Source organism: Schistocerca gregaria, chromosome 1 (genome assembly GCF_023897955.1).
Source record: "Schistocerca gregaria isolate iqSchGreg1 chromosome 1, iqSchGreg1.2, whole genome shotgun sequence".
Taxonomy (NCBI): domain Eukaryota; kingdom Metazoa; phylum Arthropoda; class Insecta; order Orthoptera; family Acrididae; genus Schistocerca; species Schistocerca gregaria.
In genome coordinates this window covers 535,847,674-535,864,937 of record NC_064920.1, presented here as the reverse complement: position 1 = coordinate 535,864,937, position 17,264 = coordinate 535,847,674, and the positions used below count along the sequence as shown (strand labels likewise).

The window sequence follows — 17,264 nt, the reverse complement described above, 5'->3', positions numbered from 1 at the left end:
TGTATTTGTGGAGACAACCGTTGACCTAGTGTAGCTAAAATGAGATTCACCCGAAGAGCCAACAAGTTTCCATTGATTGACAGTCGAACCCCAGTGGTCCCAGTCCCAAACATGTAGTCGTTGTTTGCTTTGGAGCTCCATGTTCAACAATGTGCAATGAATGACATGCTCTAAAATACTTATGTGTGCATCAGCATAGTGCTTTTTCAGCAGATTTCCAACCATTTAGCATGTAATGGTAGTTTCACTGTCCTACCTCATTTCATAGATGCTGACGACAGTAGTACGTGAACATTCGAGCCACTTCATTGTTTGAGATATCTTTCACAGGCTTTGAAAAATAATAATAATAATAATAATAATAATAATAATAATAATAATAATAATAATAATCTGCCCATTGTCTGTCACTTATCTCAGGGTATTTCCCCATTTGCAGCCCGTACTTTCACTTGGGTGATCCCCCATCCATGTCTGATCTGCATACATACTTTTGTTACCGCATTGCATGCCCATAACGCCACCAGGCAGCATCCAACTTCATGGTGGGCAGTGGTCATAATAAAAAACAAATACCATTCGAACAGGCCTTGAAGGCCCAATGGTAGTAACTGGCCGCCATGTCGTCGTCAGCCCTCCGACATCATCGGATGCAGATATGCAGTGGCATGTGGTCAGCACACAGCGCTCCTGGCCATTGTCAGTTTTTGTAACTGATGTCACTATTTCTCCCCCAGTTAGCTCATCTATTGGCATCACAAGGGTTGGGTGTATTCCGCTTGCTAACAGCACTAGACAGATCGCAATGGCGACCCATTCAAATGCTGGCCAAACCCAACAGCGTGATGGGAACTGGTGTTGCAACTGTGGCAAGGCTGTTAGTAGTGGTCTACATCTACATCTACATCTACATTCATACTCCGCAAGCCACCCAACGGTGTGTGGCGGAGGGCACTTTACGTGCCACTGTCATTACTCCCTTTTCTGTTCCAGTCGCATATGGTTCGCAGGAAGAACGACTGTCTGAAAGCATGTGTGTGCGCTCGAATCTCTCTAATTTTACATTCGTGATCTCCTCAGGAGGTATAAGTAGGGGGAAGCAGTATATTCAATACCTCATCCAGAGACGCACCCTCTCAAAACCTGGCGAGCAAGCTACACCGCGATGCAGAGTGCCTCTCTCGCAGAGTCTGCGCCCTTGAGTTTGCTAAACATCTCCGCAATGCTATCACGGTTACCAAATAACCCTGTGACGAAACACGCCGCTCTTCTTTGGATCTTCTCTATCTCATCCGTCAACCCGATCTGGTACGGATCCCACAGTGATGAGCAGTACTCAAGTATAGGTCGAACGAGTGTTCTGTAAGCCACCTCCTTTGTTGATGGACTAAATTTTCTAAGGACTCTCCCAATGAATCTCAACCTGGCACCCGCCTTACCAACAATTAATTTTATATGATCATTCCATTTCAAATCGTTTCGCATGCATCCTCACAGATATTTAACAGAAGTAACTGCTACCAGTGTTTGTTCCGCTATCATATAATCATACAATAAAGGATCCTTCTTTCTATAATTTTTTGGGTTATCAGTGCATAGCTTTCTTGATTTGTGCATTGTATTGCATTTAGAATGTATTATATATAGTAATTTTGCTCCATTTTCCGTTACTTATTTACATAATCCAGAAGATGATTATCTTTTGAGAGCTCAGGTTTTTTCCTTATTATGGAATTGTATTTTTATTATAAGGAAAATTCATTTGAGAAAACTGAGGGTGAATCAAATACAGGGTGTTTCTATAAGAGCCTGCAAAAATGTAACAGGACACAGAGAATGATCCACTGAACAATTTGAGATAAGGAATCTGGGTTCAGAGAAGCCAGCTTAAGGAGGTATGGAAGTAAACTTGTCTACTTTGTCTAGCATTACTGTTTTCCAGCTAATTTACTATTCACATGTGTAATAGTTAAAATGTACTATGCTGTTTATTGACGTGTACATTCCTTATTTCCTGCAAGGAAAGGAGAATGACAAGCCTGATTACTAGGAAGTCTTGACCCAAGTTTTGTTTACTTTACTTGTCCATAAGGTGGCTCTGTTGTGTTGTATGTAAAAACCAACAGTACAAATGGTACATTCATTGTGTCAATGATGATATTTGCAGTTAGCTAATGTAAATAAAAAAGCACACATTAATGAGATTTTATTCCTATTATCTCAATCTGGCTTCTGAGACACTGGTTTCCTACTTCAAATCGTGCAGTGGAGTATCCTCTGTCCTATTAAATTTTTACACGCTCTTATGAAACACCATGTATAAATGGAATTTGATTAAAAACACCATTTATTGAAAATGAAAAGGCCGTTAATATGTATTTTTCCTCGAAATTTCCTGCTTTACAAATACATTTTTCCCAGTATGAAACAAGGTTTTTTATCATGCCATTGTAGTTTGTAATTGGTCACATGAGAAGCCAATTGCACACACTCTCTTCCACACTCTCATCATTTCCAAATTAGTGTCCTTTAGAGTTGCTTTAAGTGGTCCAAAGGAATGAAAATTGCAGGGCAATTGGTCCTTGTTGCAAGGATGAGACCAGTGAATTTCCTGTAGTTTGGAGACTTTTAGGGTTGCAGTGTGATGCCTGGCATTGTTTTGGAGAAGGATAACCTGTTGAATTGGGTGGTCTTATCTTTTTGTGATGATTGATATGCAACTCTCACCTTATTTGACAGCTCAAAGTAATGTGCAGCATTGATTGTGCATTCCTCATACAAATAATCAAAGAGCAGAATGTCTTGTTGGGGAAAAAAGTATGGTTGAAAGTACTTTACTAACTGACTGTCAAGTTTCGGCTTTTACTTGGGCTCTCTCACCTTTCCTCCTCCACTTCTTACTGGCTTGTTTATAATTCAGGAGTGTAATGGTGGACGCACGTGGTTTGTTGCAGATGACGATCTGGCTCAGGAATGCATGACCTCCTTTCGTAAACATCTCTGTAAGCCTCCGACAGATCTCAAAATGTCTCAGCTATTGATTTTCAGTCAAAAGGCAAGAAGCCCTACTGGAACACAACTTGCAGAACTGTAGGGAATTTGTGATATCACGTGACAGCTTTCATAAATTATTCTGACCTGTTCTGCTATTTCTGATATTCTTGTCCACAGATCACCTTCAGGAATATCTAGAACTGCACAAATGTTTTTGCCTGTAATGCTGATCTGAGGATGGCAATCGTGTTGCTAATTTTCCACACATCTTCATCCTCCCTTGAACTCTTCATGACAGGCATACATATGCATCCTTCACAATATTTGATAACTGAACTGTGCAGTCAGCCTGTGAAAAATTTCAGTCGCTTGAATTCCATCACGAGCACGAAATGTTATAATTGTGTGTTGCGCAGTGGAGGGTTGTACCAGTTGCTTGGGCATTATTAGCAGTATTGATGAATCTTTTGGAAGTGTGTAGCAGCCAGCTCTCCCCTCTCCTAACTGCCCCACCCAACAATACTAAAAGTGGGGGTCCGGTGCTACCATCTGGTGATACTCAGGAACAAAAATCCCATTTCTATTTGATTTACCCTTGTATAAAATAACAGAGAGACAGAGTGGATGGACAGTAATTCTTTTCAGAAAGTGGTTTTCCAATACCTGCTTATACACATTTAAAGTGAAAACACTAACATAGCTTTTATAACTGATTCCTTCCTGAAGGAGGAAAGAGGGATAGGATGAGAAAGTTTAGAAAGAAGCTGTAGGTCACTCAAACCCAAGGATTACATAGGACCCACAGGTTGTGTTTACGCCCTTGCTCTCATCCTCATAAAAGCTGGGATCAGAGTTTTTATGTTTAAATGTATCTGCATTATTGTAATTTTGCCTCCTGAAGGCAGATATTCTTTCTGCCTGTAATTTTATAGTATGTTTGTTTTATAACTTAAAAAAGGATTGTAATATCACTGTGTGTTCGTCTGATTGTGTGAGCAACTAAAATGATATAACAAAGGACACAGAACATGGCCCAAAGTATTGAGACGAGGAGAAGCTGTATGTATAAATATGGTGAATTGGAAATGAAAATAGGTAAACTTGAAACAGAGGGGATTTACCTAACGAATACACACACAAAAACTTAGACGTTGAACAAAAGCTAAGGGTGTATTCTAAGACGGACAACCCCAAATATATCTAGACTGAGTAAATAAATGAAGGTGTGGTTTTCGCTAAGCTGTAATGATCAATGCAGCAAATGTTCTGACTTAACACAAGTTGTTTGTTGTTGTTGTTATTTGAATGTAGCTATGTTCTTTCTTCTGACACTGACGAGGTTATCCGAAAGGGAATATTAATGACATAATGCTTTTGGAATGTAATCTTGTAGTTACAAGACAACAGCAGAACGAACTACTGTGCCACTATTAGGAAAAGAGGTATCACAAATGTACCTTACTGTATCAAACACGTAACTAAGGTACAGTTAATGTGTTTATCTGCGGGTCTGTAGGTCATCAATCTGCTTTTGTAGGAGCCGGATGACTTTTTGTTGAAGTTCAGAGTTTCGCTGTGTATAAAACAATAAAAAAATGGATATGGTTTTCATTTACTACAAAGGCCTACGATGTAGTTGTATGCTGAAAGGTATTCTGATTGTACAAATTCTTCGTGGCCTGCATATAAAAAAAAAATCTCCAGTCTTCTGTGATGAGTCCTTGGGTAAAAAGGTCTTTGTTGACTTACTGCATCAAATTCAGATAAAGTACTTAGCTTTCGCTGTTAGCCTTTATCATCGTCTTCAGGGGCTAAGTCTGACTTACGAACATGGTGAAGCTCCTACTTTGGTACGCAGAGGACAGCATCTGAATGGCTGGTTTATCTCATGTTGACATCAAAGAAATGGAGCCTCTTCAGGAGGTGCCCCCTATACCCATAGGTTATGTTTGCGCTCTCTCTCTCTCTCTCTCTCTCTCTCTCTCTCTCTCTCTCTCTCTCTCTCTCTCTCTCTTTCCTTCTCTGTCCAATGTTGCTTGCAGTACATTGGGCAGTAAACTATGAGAAGTCTTCTATGTGCTCTTTCTGTATCAAGTGCACACTCCCAAGCATTGTAAAGTGTGTAACTGTAACTGGTGTGTCTATAAAGTTGTTTTCACATAGATTTCAGCTGCTTCCATGATTACAGAGTGCCAGTAGTTCAGTGTGTGAGCAAGAATTCTCATTTGTTCAGATAAAACCTGGTGTTCATTTAACAGGATGTGGTAGGCCACTGCTGTCCCCCCCCCCCCCCCCCCCCTCGAGATTCATGTATTTAAGATGACACTGATGGTAAACACAGTGATCATGCACAGTTCAGGTGGACAGGCCCACATAACTAAGGCCATACTCACGAGAATATTGTAAATCCCTGGTACTCTAGGTTATCTTTAACAGTTCGTGTGATTCCTTTCCTAGTCCTGGCTGCTAGTAGAGTGGTGTGATTTCTTGCCTGTTTAGGACTCTGAGTTGGTGCACTGCAGAATGGAAGCCACACTCTGTGTTGATCCTCCTGACTTCGTTGAACGGCATCGCATCTTTGTTCCCTACACAGTTTTGGCATAATATCATTCTGCACAGATGTTGCCGACCTTCTTAACAGTCCATTCGTTTGTTGGATTAGTTGTAGGAAAAGCATACAACGGTCTGCATTCTCACGAATCTTTGCAACACAGACACAATAACATCCAAATATTGTGGTTTTGCGTGTGCGTGTGCAGGCGCGTGTGCGTTTGTTTCTGATGAAGGCCTTGTTGGCCGGAAGCTCATTTTCTGACAGTTTTTTGTTATGCCTATCTGTGACTCAGCATCTCCGCTGTATGAGTAACAACTATACTTGTAATAAAAACACAGATCGTACCTGAGTGAAATGTTTGCTTCAGTTTGGTATAAAAGAGTAGATGTCATTATTTGATTATGTTCCATGTGCTAAGGGTTTGTCATCATCATCATCATCATTTAAGACTGATTATGCCTTTCAGCGTTCAGTCTGGAGCATAGTCCACTTATAAAATTCCTCCATGATCCCCTATTCAGTGCTAACGTTGGTGCCTCTTCTCATGTTAAACCTATTACTTCAAAATCATTCTTAACCGAATCCAGGTACCTTCTCCTTGGTCTGCCCCAACTCCTCCTACCCTCTACTGCTGAACCCATGAGTCTCTTGGGTAACCTTGCTTCTACCATCTTATCTCAGTGTGCTATCCCCTTGCACGCACTCACCTTGCTGTTGAGCTCACGGGTTATGCGTCGGTGGGAGGATGAGTGGCTGGAAGTGACTGACAATAACCTCCGTATAGTCAAGCCCACAACGCGTGTGTGGTGTACTTCCTTTCAGCCCCATCGACGGGACGAGGTTCTCCTCACTCGGCTTCGAATAGGCCACAGCCCTATGACGCATGGCTACCTGCTCCGGCGAGAGGACCCTCCAATGTGTGGTACTTGCGGTGTCCAGGTCACTGTGCGCCACGTTTTATTGGATTGCATTTTATTTTCTGACCAGCGGGCCGCAGCTGACTTGCCAGTGGACCTGCCATCTCTTTTAGGCAACACTCGGACAAATGTGGCTAAAGTTTTAAAGTTCTGTGACATGTCAAATGTTTTTACAAAGATTTTAGGGAGAGGATTTTAATTTGCTCACTGTGTGACAAGCTAGCCCATATTTTATGTAAGTGGGCAGCCAATAACAATTTCCTGTGACATTCTTGTTGCTATGTTTCCCCTTTCCTTAGGTTTTACTTTCTTATGTAACATTTTCCTTCTTTTCCTGCTTTCTTTGAGTGTGTGCTTTAATTTTCTTAGGTCTGTCCACGTTCGTTCCTTTTAATGTGTGTCAGGGCGCTGATGACTTCGATGTTGAGCGCCTATAAGCCCCAACACACCACCAACACCATCTAAGCCTGTTCGCCCTGACTGCTACATCTATAGAGTTCATTCCCAGTTTTTCTTTGATTTCCTCATTGTGGACACCCTCCTGCCATTGTTCCCATCTACTAGTTACTACCTGCAATCATCCTAGCTACTTTCATATCCGTCACCTCAACCTTGTTGATAAGCTAACCTGAATCCACCCAGCTTTCGCTACCATACAGCAAAGTTGGTCGAAAGATTGAACGGTGCACAGATAACTTAGTCTTGGAACTGACTTCCTTCTTGCAGAAGAGAGTAGATCGTAGCTCAGCATTCACTGCATTAGCTTTGTTGTTTGAAGGATTTTCCCAATGCCAAGTTGGTTCAGGAACCATAAACATTAAAAATTATATGCATGCATCAGAAAATTCACCTAATTGTGTGCTATAGTGCATTGAATGCCATACTTCGATATGTGTATTCATTCTGGAAATAGTTTGGGGTTCTTGTTACAGCTGCCTCACCCCGTATACGTGACCACTTTTTGATATGTACAGAAAATAAAATAGCAGAGTATTGTGGAAGATATCGAACGTGATGTCCCGTTTTCCATGCTAACCAATATTTTCATAGCTACTGCTTCTACTTCATAACTCGCAAACAAGAATTCTGAATGGGCTAAAACTAAGCTTGTCGGACATTAAATGATCATTTTATAAAGACTTCATGGAGCTGCTTCATTTAAAAGAAGTATATTGGTTGAGAAATGCACAAAATGTTTTAGTAGTGTACCAAGCGAAAGAGCGTAATAACTTAGGAATCACTATACCTCCTCTGGACTCGAACACTGCTTGGTGAGTGTTGTTGACCGAATGTGGAGTACTTTACCATGTATATATTAGTTTTACAGTATTATATTTTTACATATATTGAATTTTAGTGCATACACCCACAATAATGAATGCTTTTTATTGGACTATATTGTGTACACACTTATTAATAATTTATTATTCATAGCTAATGGGTAATTTCTCCTTTGCCTAAATATTATTGTTCATCTGTTTTTGTTACATGTGTTTTTAGGAGAAGAAAATCTGTTGTAATATAATGAGACTCGTACCTCTATTTTAAATTGGGCATCGTGTGAAAACTGCTAGATTTTAATAATTGCTTTTGACTGTTATTAATGAAAAGTTTTGTTAAAGTGGGGAAATGCAATGTACTACACCACTAGCTGACAGTGTTTAATGAATTAAAAATTAATGTAAACAAAATCTAATGAATTTGTCAGAGCCATTGTAGCATTTCCCTATCTAAGTATGTTTCAGCTTACATTCTTAAAGCTCTTAAAATTGTGATAATGATATTGAACCTCTTTTGCACAATTGAATCACAGATCTCTCAAAACCTTATATATATATATATGTTCACAGTGGCACTTAAGTTTGGCGTGGGAGTGGCGCTAGTGATTGTAGCACACGTGGTACTTGTTAAAAAATGGAACTCTGGTCGGTATTTTACACTGTCAGCATGACAATTAAATGTACTAACATTGCACTGCATTTCCCAGCACTTTTTTTTAAATAGCATAGACTAAGCTTGTGTTAGTAGAGATCTTAGTATTGTTCTAACAAAAAAAACGCCAAGAATATTTCTGTGAAAAGTATACAAATACTTGTTGTACTAGCATTGGTGCTTCATTTTGTATGAGTTGAAGCCTAAAAGAAATGCCTGTTTGTTTGTGAGGAACCAGTGTTACATTCTTATGTTTTTCAGCTATCATGTTAGCTGTAATGTAAACTGTTTTGTATGCATTCACACAAACATAATGTTTAAAGGATACTGTCAGAAAATGTATCTTACATTTTTGTGTAAATGATGTTTTGTGTGATAATCTTATTGTGCATACTGACATACAAATTTATATTTTCTAACAATACGATTATGTTCTTGTGAGAAAAGAAATTGAGATTGCACTCAGCATGTCTGCCTGTTTTTAATGCATTTAATCTGCTAATTTTTATGGCCATAATCTCTGTGCTTATTTGTAATTTGTATGCAAGAGAAAAAAACACCTTGAGAGCAAGATGATGATATTTTGGTGTTGGCAGTGAGTTCTTGAATGTAATTAATTTATAAATTGTGCATTCAGATTTAACTGAAATAAGAAATTCATAAACAAGTATGCAAATTACTTTGCAAATCAAACTTAAGCCTAATCACCAGTGTGTAATTGGGAGACTGTTAGCTAGGTAAACGTATCTTCAGGAACATAAGAGTATTTGGTAAATGTCATTCTTTGAGTCCATCAGTTTTGTTTCCACTACTGCTGGTCTGATCATTAAACTGTGTAAAATTTTGAACTTATTTTTATCATAACAGCATATGGTTTCCTTTTTTGTTGAATTGGAATTTTATTCATGCAAATAATATGTATTTTTTATTTGTGATATGTTTGTATGTATGAATAAGTTTTAGCTAGTGTACTAGTAATGTATGGCACAAAATGATTTGGCTGTCTTAATGCCGTATCTTTCTGGTTCAGATAATGTGTGGTTTTACAGATGAGAATCTTGCAGCACCCGATACTTCAGATGCTTCACAAACTGTACCACAGATGGAACAGCAACAGATATCAAAACAGATTCCACAGATTCTTGTGGAAACAGAAACTGAAAAGGATTCTGAGGAAAGCAGTTACTTATCTAGTGAATATATAACTCGCAGACAAACGTTGTTACCAGATGATTTAGTACACGATTCGCCCCAAAGAGAATTGGAAGGTGAATTTGCTGTTAATGGTGCTATTTTGTGGTTTATATTTTTTAAGCCTTGTTAGTAAAAACTTCTTACTTTTAGCTAGAATTTTTTGTGCAAACGTGGGCAGAATTCTCTCTGATAATTCAGTCATAGTAAGTGCATTGTACACAATGAGGAGGGACGATGTAACAAAAACGTTGTAGAATGACATTAAGGGCATAACAATTAGGACCAACCAAAAGATTCTTGTAATAGATCTCTCCAGGAAGCAACATGCCTATGTATGCTCAGCGTATTTATATATACAAGTATTGGATAAAAAGTTGTGGCAGCACAGTTATAATTTATACCAGATGTTACTGACAGAAGTCCTCTGTATTAAATCCACCAATATAATTGACCTGGATCTCAATCACCTTCCCCCATATAGCTGGAAGGGGTCATACACCATCAGCGTATCCATCTCTGTTGTCTTGTAAGGCCTGTACTGTTGCACAGATGATGTCTTCTTCTTGTATTGTAGAATGTGCCACGAAAGGGCTACTTCATTTTGGCAAACAGGTCGTAATCGCATGGACTCATATCAGGTGAATAAGGTGAATGTTCCAGTAGTTCCCACCCCTGCGTACATTGGAGATCCTGCACAGTTTGTTGTGTGGCATCGTGCATTGTCCGGAAAGTCAATGGGATGCAATGTCAGAAAGAAACATTGTTGCATGCTCAGAGCGCGTACCACTTCAGTATTAATCCTTGCACATAATTCACGTTCCTAAACATACTGTTAGGACACTTGGATGGCCATTCCACACCATCAGTCAGTACTCGCAGCTACTGACTCAAACACAGCCGTCACTGCTCTCTGCATTTCTTCAACTGACCTTCTGCTATCAGATACAGACAGCTGGCATGCCATGTGATGCACACCCTTCATGTTACGGCAGCATTGCCACTACGTTTTATTGAACCCCTGTAGCGATTAATGTAACCAATCCTTCTTTCTGTTTCTGAAGCTGTCTGTAGTTTGTTTGATGACTTGAAGGAGTTAAAAGAGAACAATTTAAAGAGGATGCATTACGTCAAGGAAATCTCTAGTAGGTAGCGTGTTACAAGTGACTTGTGGAGGAATAAAGCTCATTTTCTTGATACAAATGAGGAAAATGTTTTTCCTATGCGTGGTAACAAAATTGATAAAAAGTTGCAAATGTCTTATTTCAAACTGCCAGAATGTGTTTGGCAATGTTCCAGACCCAAACTTCAATATGTCATTATGCATATTCTCGTAAAGGGGACATGTTTTAATTGAAAATCGCCCCTGTATGGGAATACACGTAATGAGCGTAAGAGTGCAGGTTGAGTAGAAACATGGTTGACAGCTTCTGGAAGTTTGAGTTTGGCCGTTGAGTGTGCTCAGGTAGCCTATTGATAAGGTGAAATTTCATGATAAATGGGAAAGCCAGATTCGGATCAGAGTCTGGCCCAGATTTTCATTGTGGTCTGTCTATTATAAACTAATGGTTGCCCTTATTTGCTATTGCGAATACATTTTACATACTTCATAATTGCTATAGTCGCCAAAATGCCTTCAGACTTGTGTATATCCAAAGCAACTTTGCATCATACGTAACAACACAGGCAGGGCAATACCATATTGTATCTTACAATGTGTCCTTCAGTTCATGAGATGTTGCCTTATAAGTCAGTGTATTTTGGCATGTTTCATTTCAGTTAGTTCAGCGTCTGCTTAAGATGTTCCTGTGTCCTCTGCTATCATAACTGATCATATCATTTGGTGGATAGTCATATATGTGGGTTGTCTTCTATGTAACCCAGTTTACAGATGTGTGGAGAACAGTTTGTTGTAAAACAACTTATTCTTCCAAAACATTCTCCTCCATGATGACAGATGCCCTGCAGATTGCTTGTTTAGACTGCATGAGCCTTACATGTCCTCACTCTGGTATGGGAGGTGAGGATAGTTGACTCCTTGTCCTTGCTTTTGTAATGTCATTGCAATTTGTGCAATGTCAGTATACTTCGTCTTCTAGTTGTATCACAGAACTCTATCCCTCACAAGGAAGGGGTGGAAAATAAAGGTATTGAGGTAAGACACGCTCGAATTTCAAGTTGAAAGGTTGTGCAGAATTAGTATTGATGAATACAACTATCAAAACTGAACAATTTGGATCTGCAAAGTATTTTGGTGCATTCAGTTGATTTTATAATATGAAAAAATCTTCCTTGATTTGAGGAGCTGATATGGAATGACATAGAAGTTTTAAACCTGGAAATTCCAGGCTGGAGTATCAGCAATATTATGACAAGGATAGATTGCTGCTCACTGTAAATATGACCCTTGGGTTGCAGACAGGCTTAACAAAGAGACTTTTACACATTATAGCTTTCAGCCATGGCCTTCCTCATCAAATAAAACACTCACATTGACCAGCACTCCTCAATCGCACATGACTGCTACCACCAGCAGCCCCAGTTGTAACTGCCAGTTTTGGCAGTTGTGTGCACTTGAGACACGATTGCTTGTGTAAGTGTGTGTGTGTAAGTGTGTGTGTGTGTGTGTGTGTGTGTGTGTGTGTGTGTGTGTGTGTGTTTGTTTTCTTTGATGAACATGACCAAGGCTGTGGCTGAAAGCTATAATATATAACAGTCGTTTTGTTGAGCCTGTCCGCAATTCAACGGATCATCTTTATGGTGAGTAGCAATCTATCATTTTCCTAATATTATTCAGACATTTTTTTGGGTGATGGATCTGCTTAAAGTATCCTTTCTATATTGCAGCAAGACATTTTTTCCCTTCCACTCTCTATTTTAGCTAGATATTTTTGCAGTTTTTGTAGTTGTTTTTTTTTAATAGTATTATTTTTTTTCTTTATGGACTATAACAAAAACCATTCTCATGGTTTTTGCCACTGTATACCAGGATTAATTTTCTGTAGCTGCGACACACTGTCAATACAATTTTTTAGCTTGACAGTAAATTGTTGAAGTGGGTAAAAGACTTAATCTACAGTATCAAAAAGTGCAAACTGTAATGACTGACTGAATTTAGACGTAGTACTGTCCAGAGGACAGTAGAGAAAACAGTTTGAACATTTGTTAAACTTCGTTAGAAACCAGAAAATATTTTCCCCGGTAATAATATGTGAATCAGAACATTTTTATAAAGGTAAAAAATATTATTTTTTATTTTATGTCCAAATCACAAACATATATGGAGACAGTTTGTTGCATAACAGCTAATTCTTTTGTTACCAGGCCTAACAGTAATCTTGTTTTATAATTTTATAAGCAAAGTGCAATCTTGCTTAAACATTTTTATTGTTGCACTCACTTTTGTGTGAATTAAACCATTTTCAGATCTAAAATATGTAGAGTATTAAGGCTATCACCAACATAACATCATCAAAACATATTTTGGATTTGAAGATGGCCCAATTTAGACAAAACCTGTTACACACAAATTGACTGAACTGTGATGATGATTGTTGATTAAGTCAGCTATCCTGACAACTTTCCTGGTGCATGCTGCTTAAATCATTTAAGTGATACTAAAATTTGGAGTTGATATTCACTTACCTAATGTTATTCTCCGAATTTTAATTGTAACTGTATACAGTGGCCCATAATCAAAATTACCGCCATGCCAGACAGGCCGTATAGACGCAGATATGTAGTCCTAACCATGCAAAGCTGGAGTGAGTCACTAATTGTTCATAGAAGAAAATAAGTTAAACTTGTATTGGAATTTTTAATAGTACCATTGAATTGGTGCAAAATACCAGTAAATGTTTCTGGCAAAAGCTGTGTTCAACAATTCTTTGTGTCATTTTCCATTTAAAATTCTGAAGTTGACACCATTGCCTCCAGTTTCCAGACATTGATCCACTTTTCTAGTGATTTGTTGTTAACACTTTCCATGTGAAAAACCTCTGTCTGAGAGTGCAATGAAAAAGGGTTTAATGATAGATCTTAGACATATTATTTACAGCATTAGAGCTCCTGAAAACGTTCACTATTTCTGTTATGTGTTCTGTCTCCAATACTTTGTCCGTTTTGACTAATGTGGCCTAACCTGTCCTATGCAGCGAAGTCTTTAAATTGATTCTCTATATTGGCAACTTTCATTATGTAACTTCCACTTCCACGTAGTCCTATGACACTAGACACTATCCCACCCCACCCCACCCCCCTACCTTGTGTCGTAACTGTGCTAATCCACACAGTAGAGGCAAATTGTAATTTTCATGTATGGTATATATGCTGTGTAGGTTAATCATCATACCAATAATTTCACTTTCACATTCATGTGTAACTGGAGTTCTTCCATTTTCTGTTTTTAATCCCATTTGCTGCCATCCAGTGTGAATGATGTTGCTGCATAGAGTGAATCTTAATTGTTAAATAATCCATTTCAGACTAAATTGGTTGAATAAATAAATATTAACTCTTTCCATTTATCTGTATTCTGCTGTGAATTTATCTATCACAATTCTTATCTGGCTTCCACAAGACTGGGTCTACACAAAACTTACCTGGCATGTGGAGCTTCTCTGTTCCATCTGCTCTCAGTTAAATCCTGAATTACTGCAGAGTGTCACTGCAAAATCATTTCTAAGGAATGATCCACTATCTATTTTTGTCAGTGTGGAGAAGCTGATACTTCCAATTACTATTTTGAATACATACCCATTGTAATTAAATAAGGGTAGCATTAGGAGAGGATGGAGGCTGATAATTGCTATATCTGTAATTAATGCAAATCATCTACATCTGTAGTCTGCAAGGCGTACTAATGGTGTGTTGCTTCGGGTACTTTGTGTACTACTGTTACTTACCTATTCCTTTTCCAGTTGCAATGGTTTGTGGTAAGAAGAATTGTGGGTAAGCCTCTATATCAACTCAGATTTCTCCAATTTTACCTTTACCCACAACAAGGGAGTAAAGACCATAGTACACACAACAAAACTTCCATATATGAAAATAGGTTAATATTTGTTACTGATGCATGTTGTGTCATCTCTTACTTCCTTTTCTGGCTTATTTGTGTGACATTCTTTAGTGATCATCCCATTGCTAGGAAATTGTCCTTCCATTTTTCCACCTCTTGCTATATAGAAAGGAACCCATTTTTCAATTCCTTGCAGTTCATTGCTTACTTCATGTGCCTTTACCAGCTACATAAAGAACCTGCATTGTTCTGGGAACAAACCATATGTTCTGTATTGTAATCTGTAATTAAATAATTTTTTTAAAAAAATACATTGTTACTCTAACTTATCAAAACATTAAAAATTATTTACTCGTTCTGTAGGGCATTTTAAATAAAAATTCTGTATGGGCAACATCTGTTGGAAAGTGAAACATGTTTGTTTATTTTCTGAAATATATGATTGAAGCTTATGCTGTACCACTGTACATTGAAATTTTCACTTCGGCTTCCTTTCCAGTGAAGTAATTCAGCTTGTCAAAAATTGTTTTCTCTTCTCTTTTTTGACTTGACTCATTTCTTTCGCTTAATTGAAATATTGCACCTTGTTTAGTGAAACCCTAATTTTGTGTGTCTAATACAGAATGAGATCACAGGGAATGAACTGGTGGAAAATATAATCAAGGGAAGAAATCAAAAATGCTGTGAGCTACAATTTTTTATAAAATTCTGTTACTCAGGCCTTTCAGGAAAATGACAATATCAAATTTCAGTTTGTATTCATAGTATTACAAAAAGGAGGCATAGTAACTTGGGGCAAACAATACCTGCATCCATCATTAAGAAGAGAATTGCTGTAATTTTTGAGTTAAGCATGTACTTTTTAGTGTAATCACATAATGGAATAGAAAATAGTGAGAATAGCATGGTATACTGATAATTTTTACTTATGGACCGTCTGACAGCAACTGAATAAAACACAATTTTTCTGCAAGGTATCATCAGTGGCAGATTGCATGGACAATTTCTTACATATTACGCTCCTGTTGCATTTTTGGTGTTGTTCTTCTTATGAATGCCAATTTGCGGTTTTTCCCCACATTCCACAGACTATGAACTTCTATGTGCTGTAGAATGTGGGAAAAAAACCGCAAATTGGCATTCATAAGAAGAAGAACAACACTAAAAATGCAACAGGCGCATAGTATGTAAGAAATTGTCCACACAATCTGCCAATGATGACGACTTGCAGAAAATAAAGGCGAAATGTGTATGGCACCAAATTGTGTTTTATTCAGTTGCTGCCAGACGGTCCATAAGCAAAAATTATCAATATACCGTAATATTACATTCAACTGAGGAAGACAGGACTAAAAAAGTTGAAGTGAGAATAGTTACCGCATCTATCATACGTCCCATTTATTGAACATAAATTTCACGGTAATGTGCTGCTGAAGGGTTTGATAGTCACAATTGTGAAATAATATTCGTAAGTTAAGTGAACCTGTCTATAATATAAAAATTTGAATGTATAGCAGCTAACATAAAATTTGGGTTTCATTCTCCATGTAGTGGTTCATATTAAGAAGGAAACGAAATTCAATTTTTCTTATATAAATGTAGTGTGCTGTATTGCAGAATGGCAATTTTAAGTTAAGAAAAGAATCTTTTACTGACTATTTAGAATCGGAATCTTCTGTGCCAAGTGAAGAAGATAGTGATGATGGCCAGGAGGAATTTATTTTCAAACAAAATGTATATAAAGCTGAGAATGCTTTCAAGGCTTCACACAGAGATGAAAAGGCTTTCAGTGAAGAAAAACCTTACAAGCAGCAGAGCTTTGAGGAACTTCTGAAAAAATATCATGAACACACTCCTGAAGGAAGTGACATTGAATCTGATGAAGATGAGCAGGAAGAAGAAGAAGAGGAGGAGGAGGAGGAGGAAGATAATGAAAGAGATCTTGATGATGATGATGATGATGATGAGGATGAACCGATTGATGATGAAGATGACATTGACAATGAAGATCCAGAAGATGAAGAAGAAATTTTAGCAAACAAAGGCCAAGGTTCCAAAGTAAGGAGAAACATGCCATCAGATTTCTGTGGTTTCAGTATAGCTATGTAGAGTTTTGCATTTGACTCTTAGTTTTTGTTCTGTCCCTGGCTTGAATTTATATTGTCAGACAGTTGGATTAACTAAATGTAATCGTGTTGCTTTGCCAGACATTATACATTTTCTTGCATAAAGAGTTCTTGTGTTTACTCTCAGAGAACTTCGTGAATTTTTATTTTGCTTCATTATTCAACTGTAATGGAATTATTTGAAATTGGGAGTAATAAGGCTTTCCCACACTAAATTCTGTTTTAACATTTCCAGAACAATTAGAGTGGATTGTGTAACATACCAAAGAATTAATTTGCTAACCAATGCTTGTAATGTAATTCCCATTTTGTCATCTGTAAACAGCTGTAGTTGCAGTGAACTCTCATTTTTGCCTTATAATTTCTTGGTTTCACAGAGGATCAGCAACATTGAAAAAATTATAACTGACTTTGAAAGCAAATTGTGATGAAGTTGAAATTGTCTTGGCAGAGATTATTTATTTAACACTGTTCAGTGGGAAATAATGGTGCAAAATGAATTAATTTACAATTTGTTTGGCAGAGAATGAGAG

At 37.9% G+C, this 17,264-nt stretch overlaps 1 protein-coding gene across 13 annotated transcripts in view; it reads left to right on the top strand.

The window, feature by feature from the left end:
• Positions 1–17,264, top strand: part of LOC126355275 (uncharacterized protein DDB_G0283697) — a 211,939-nt gene that overhangs the window by 126,993 nt on the left and 67,682 nt on the right. For 6 of the 13 annotated variants that reach the window (XM_050005566.1, XM_050005572.1, XM_050005614.1 and 3 more), the window contains 3 exons: positions 8,316–8,390; positions 9,447–9,665; positions 16,269–16,663. The exons of 1 other annotated variant lie outside the window; for it this stretch is intronic. In XM_050005566.1, coding sequence (XP_049861523.1) covers positions 8,316–8,390; positions 9,447–9,665; positions 16,269–16,663 — 689 coding nt within the window. The remainder of the gene's footprint in view (positions 1–8,315; positions 8,391–9,446; positions 9,666–16,268; positions 16,664–17,264) is intronic. 6 more of the 13 variants (XM_050005580.1, XM_050005630.1, XM_050005622.1 and 3 more) reach the window with 4 other exon arrangements.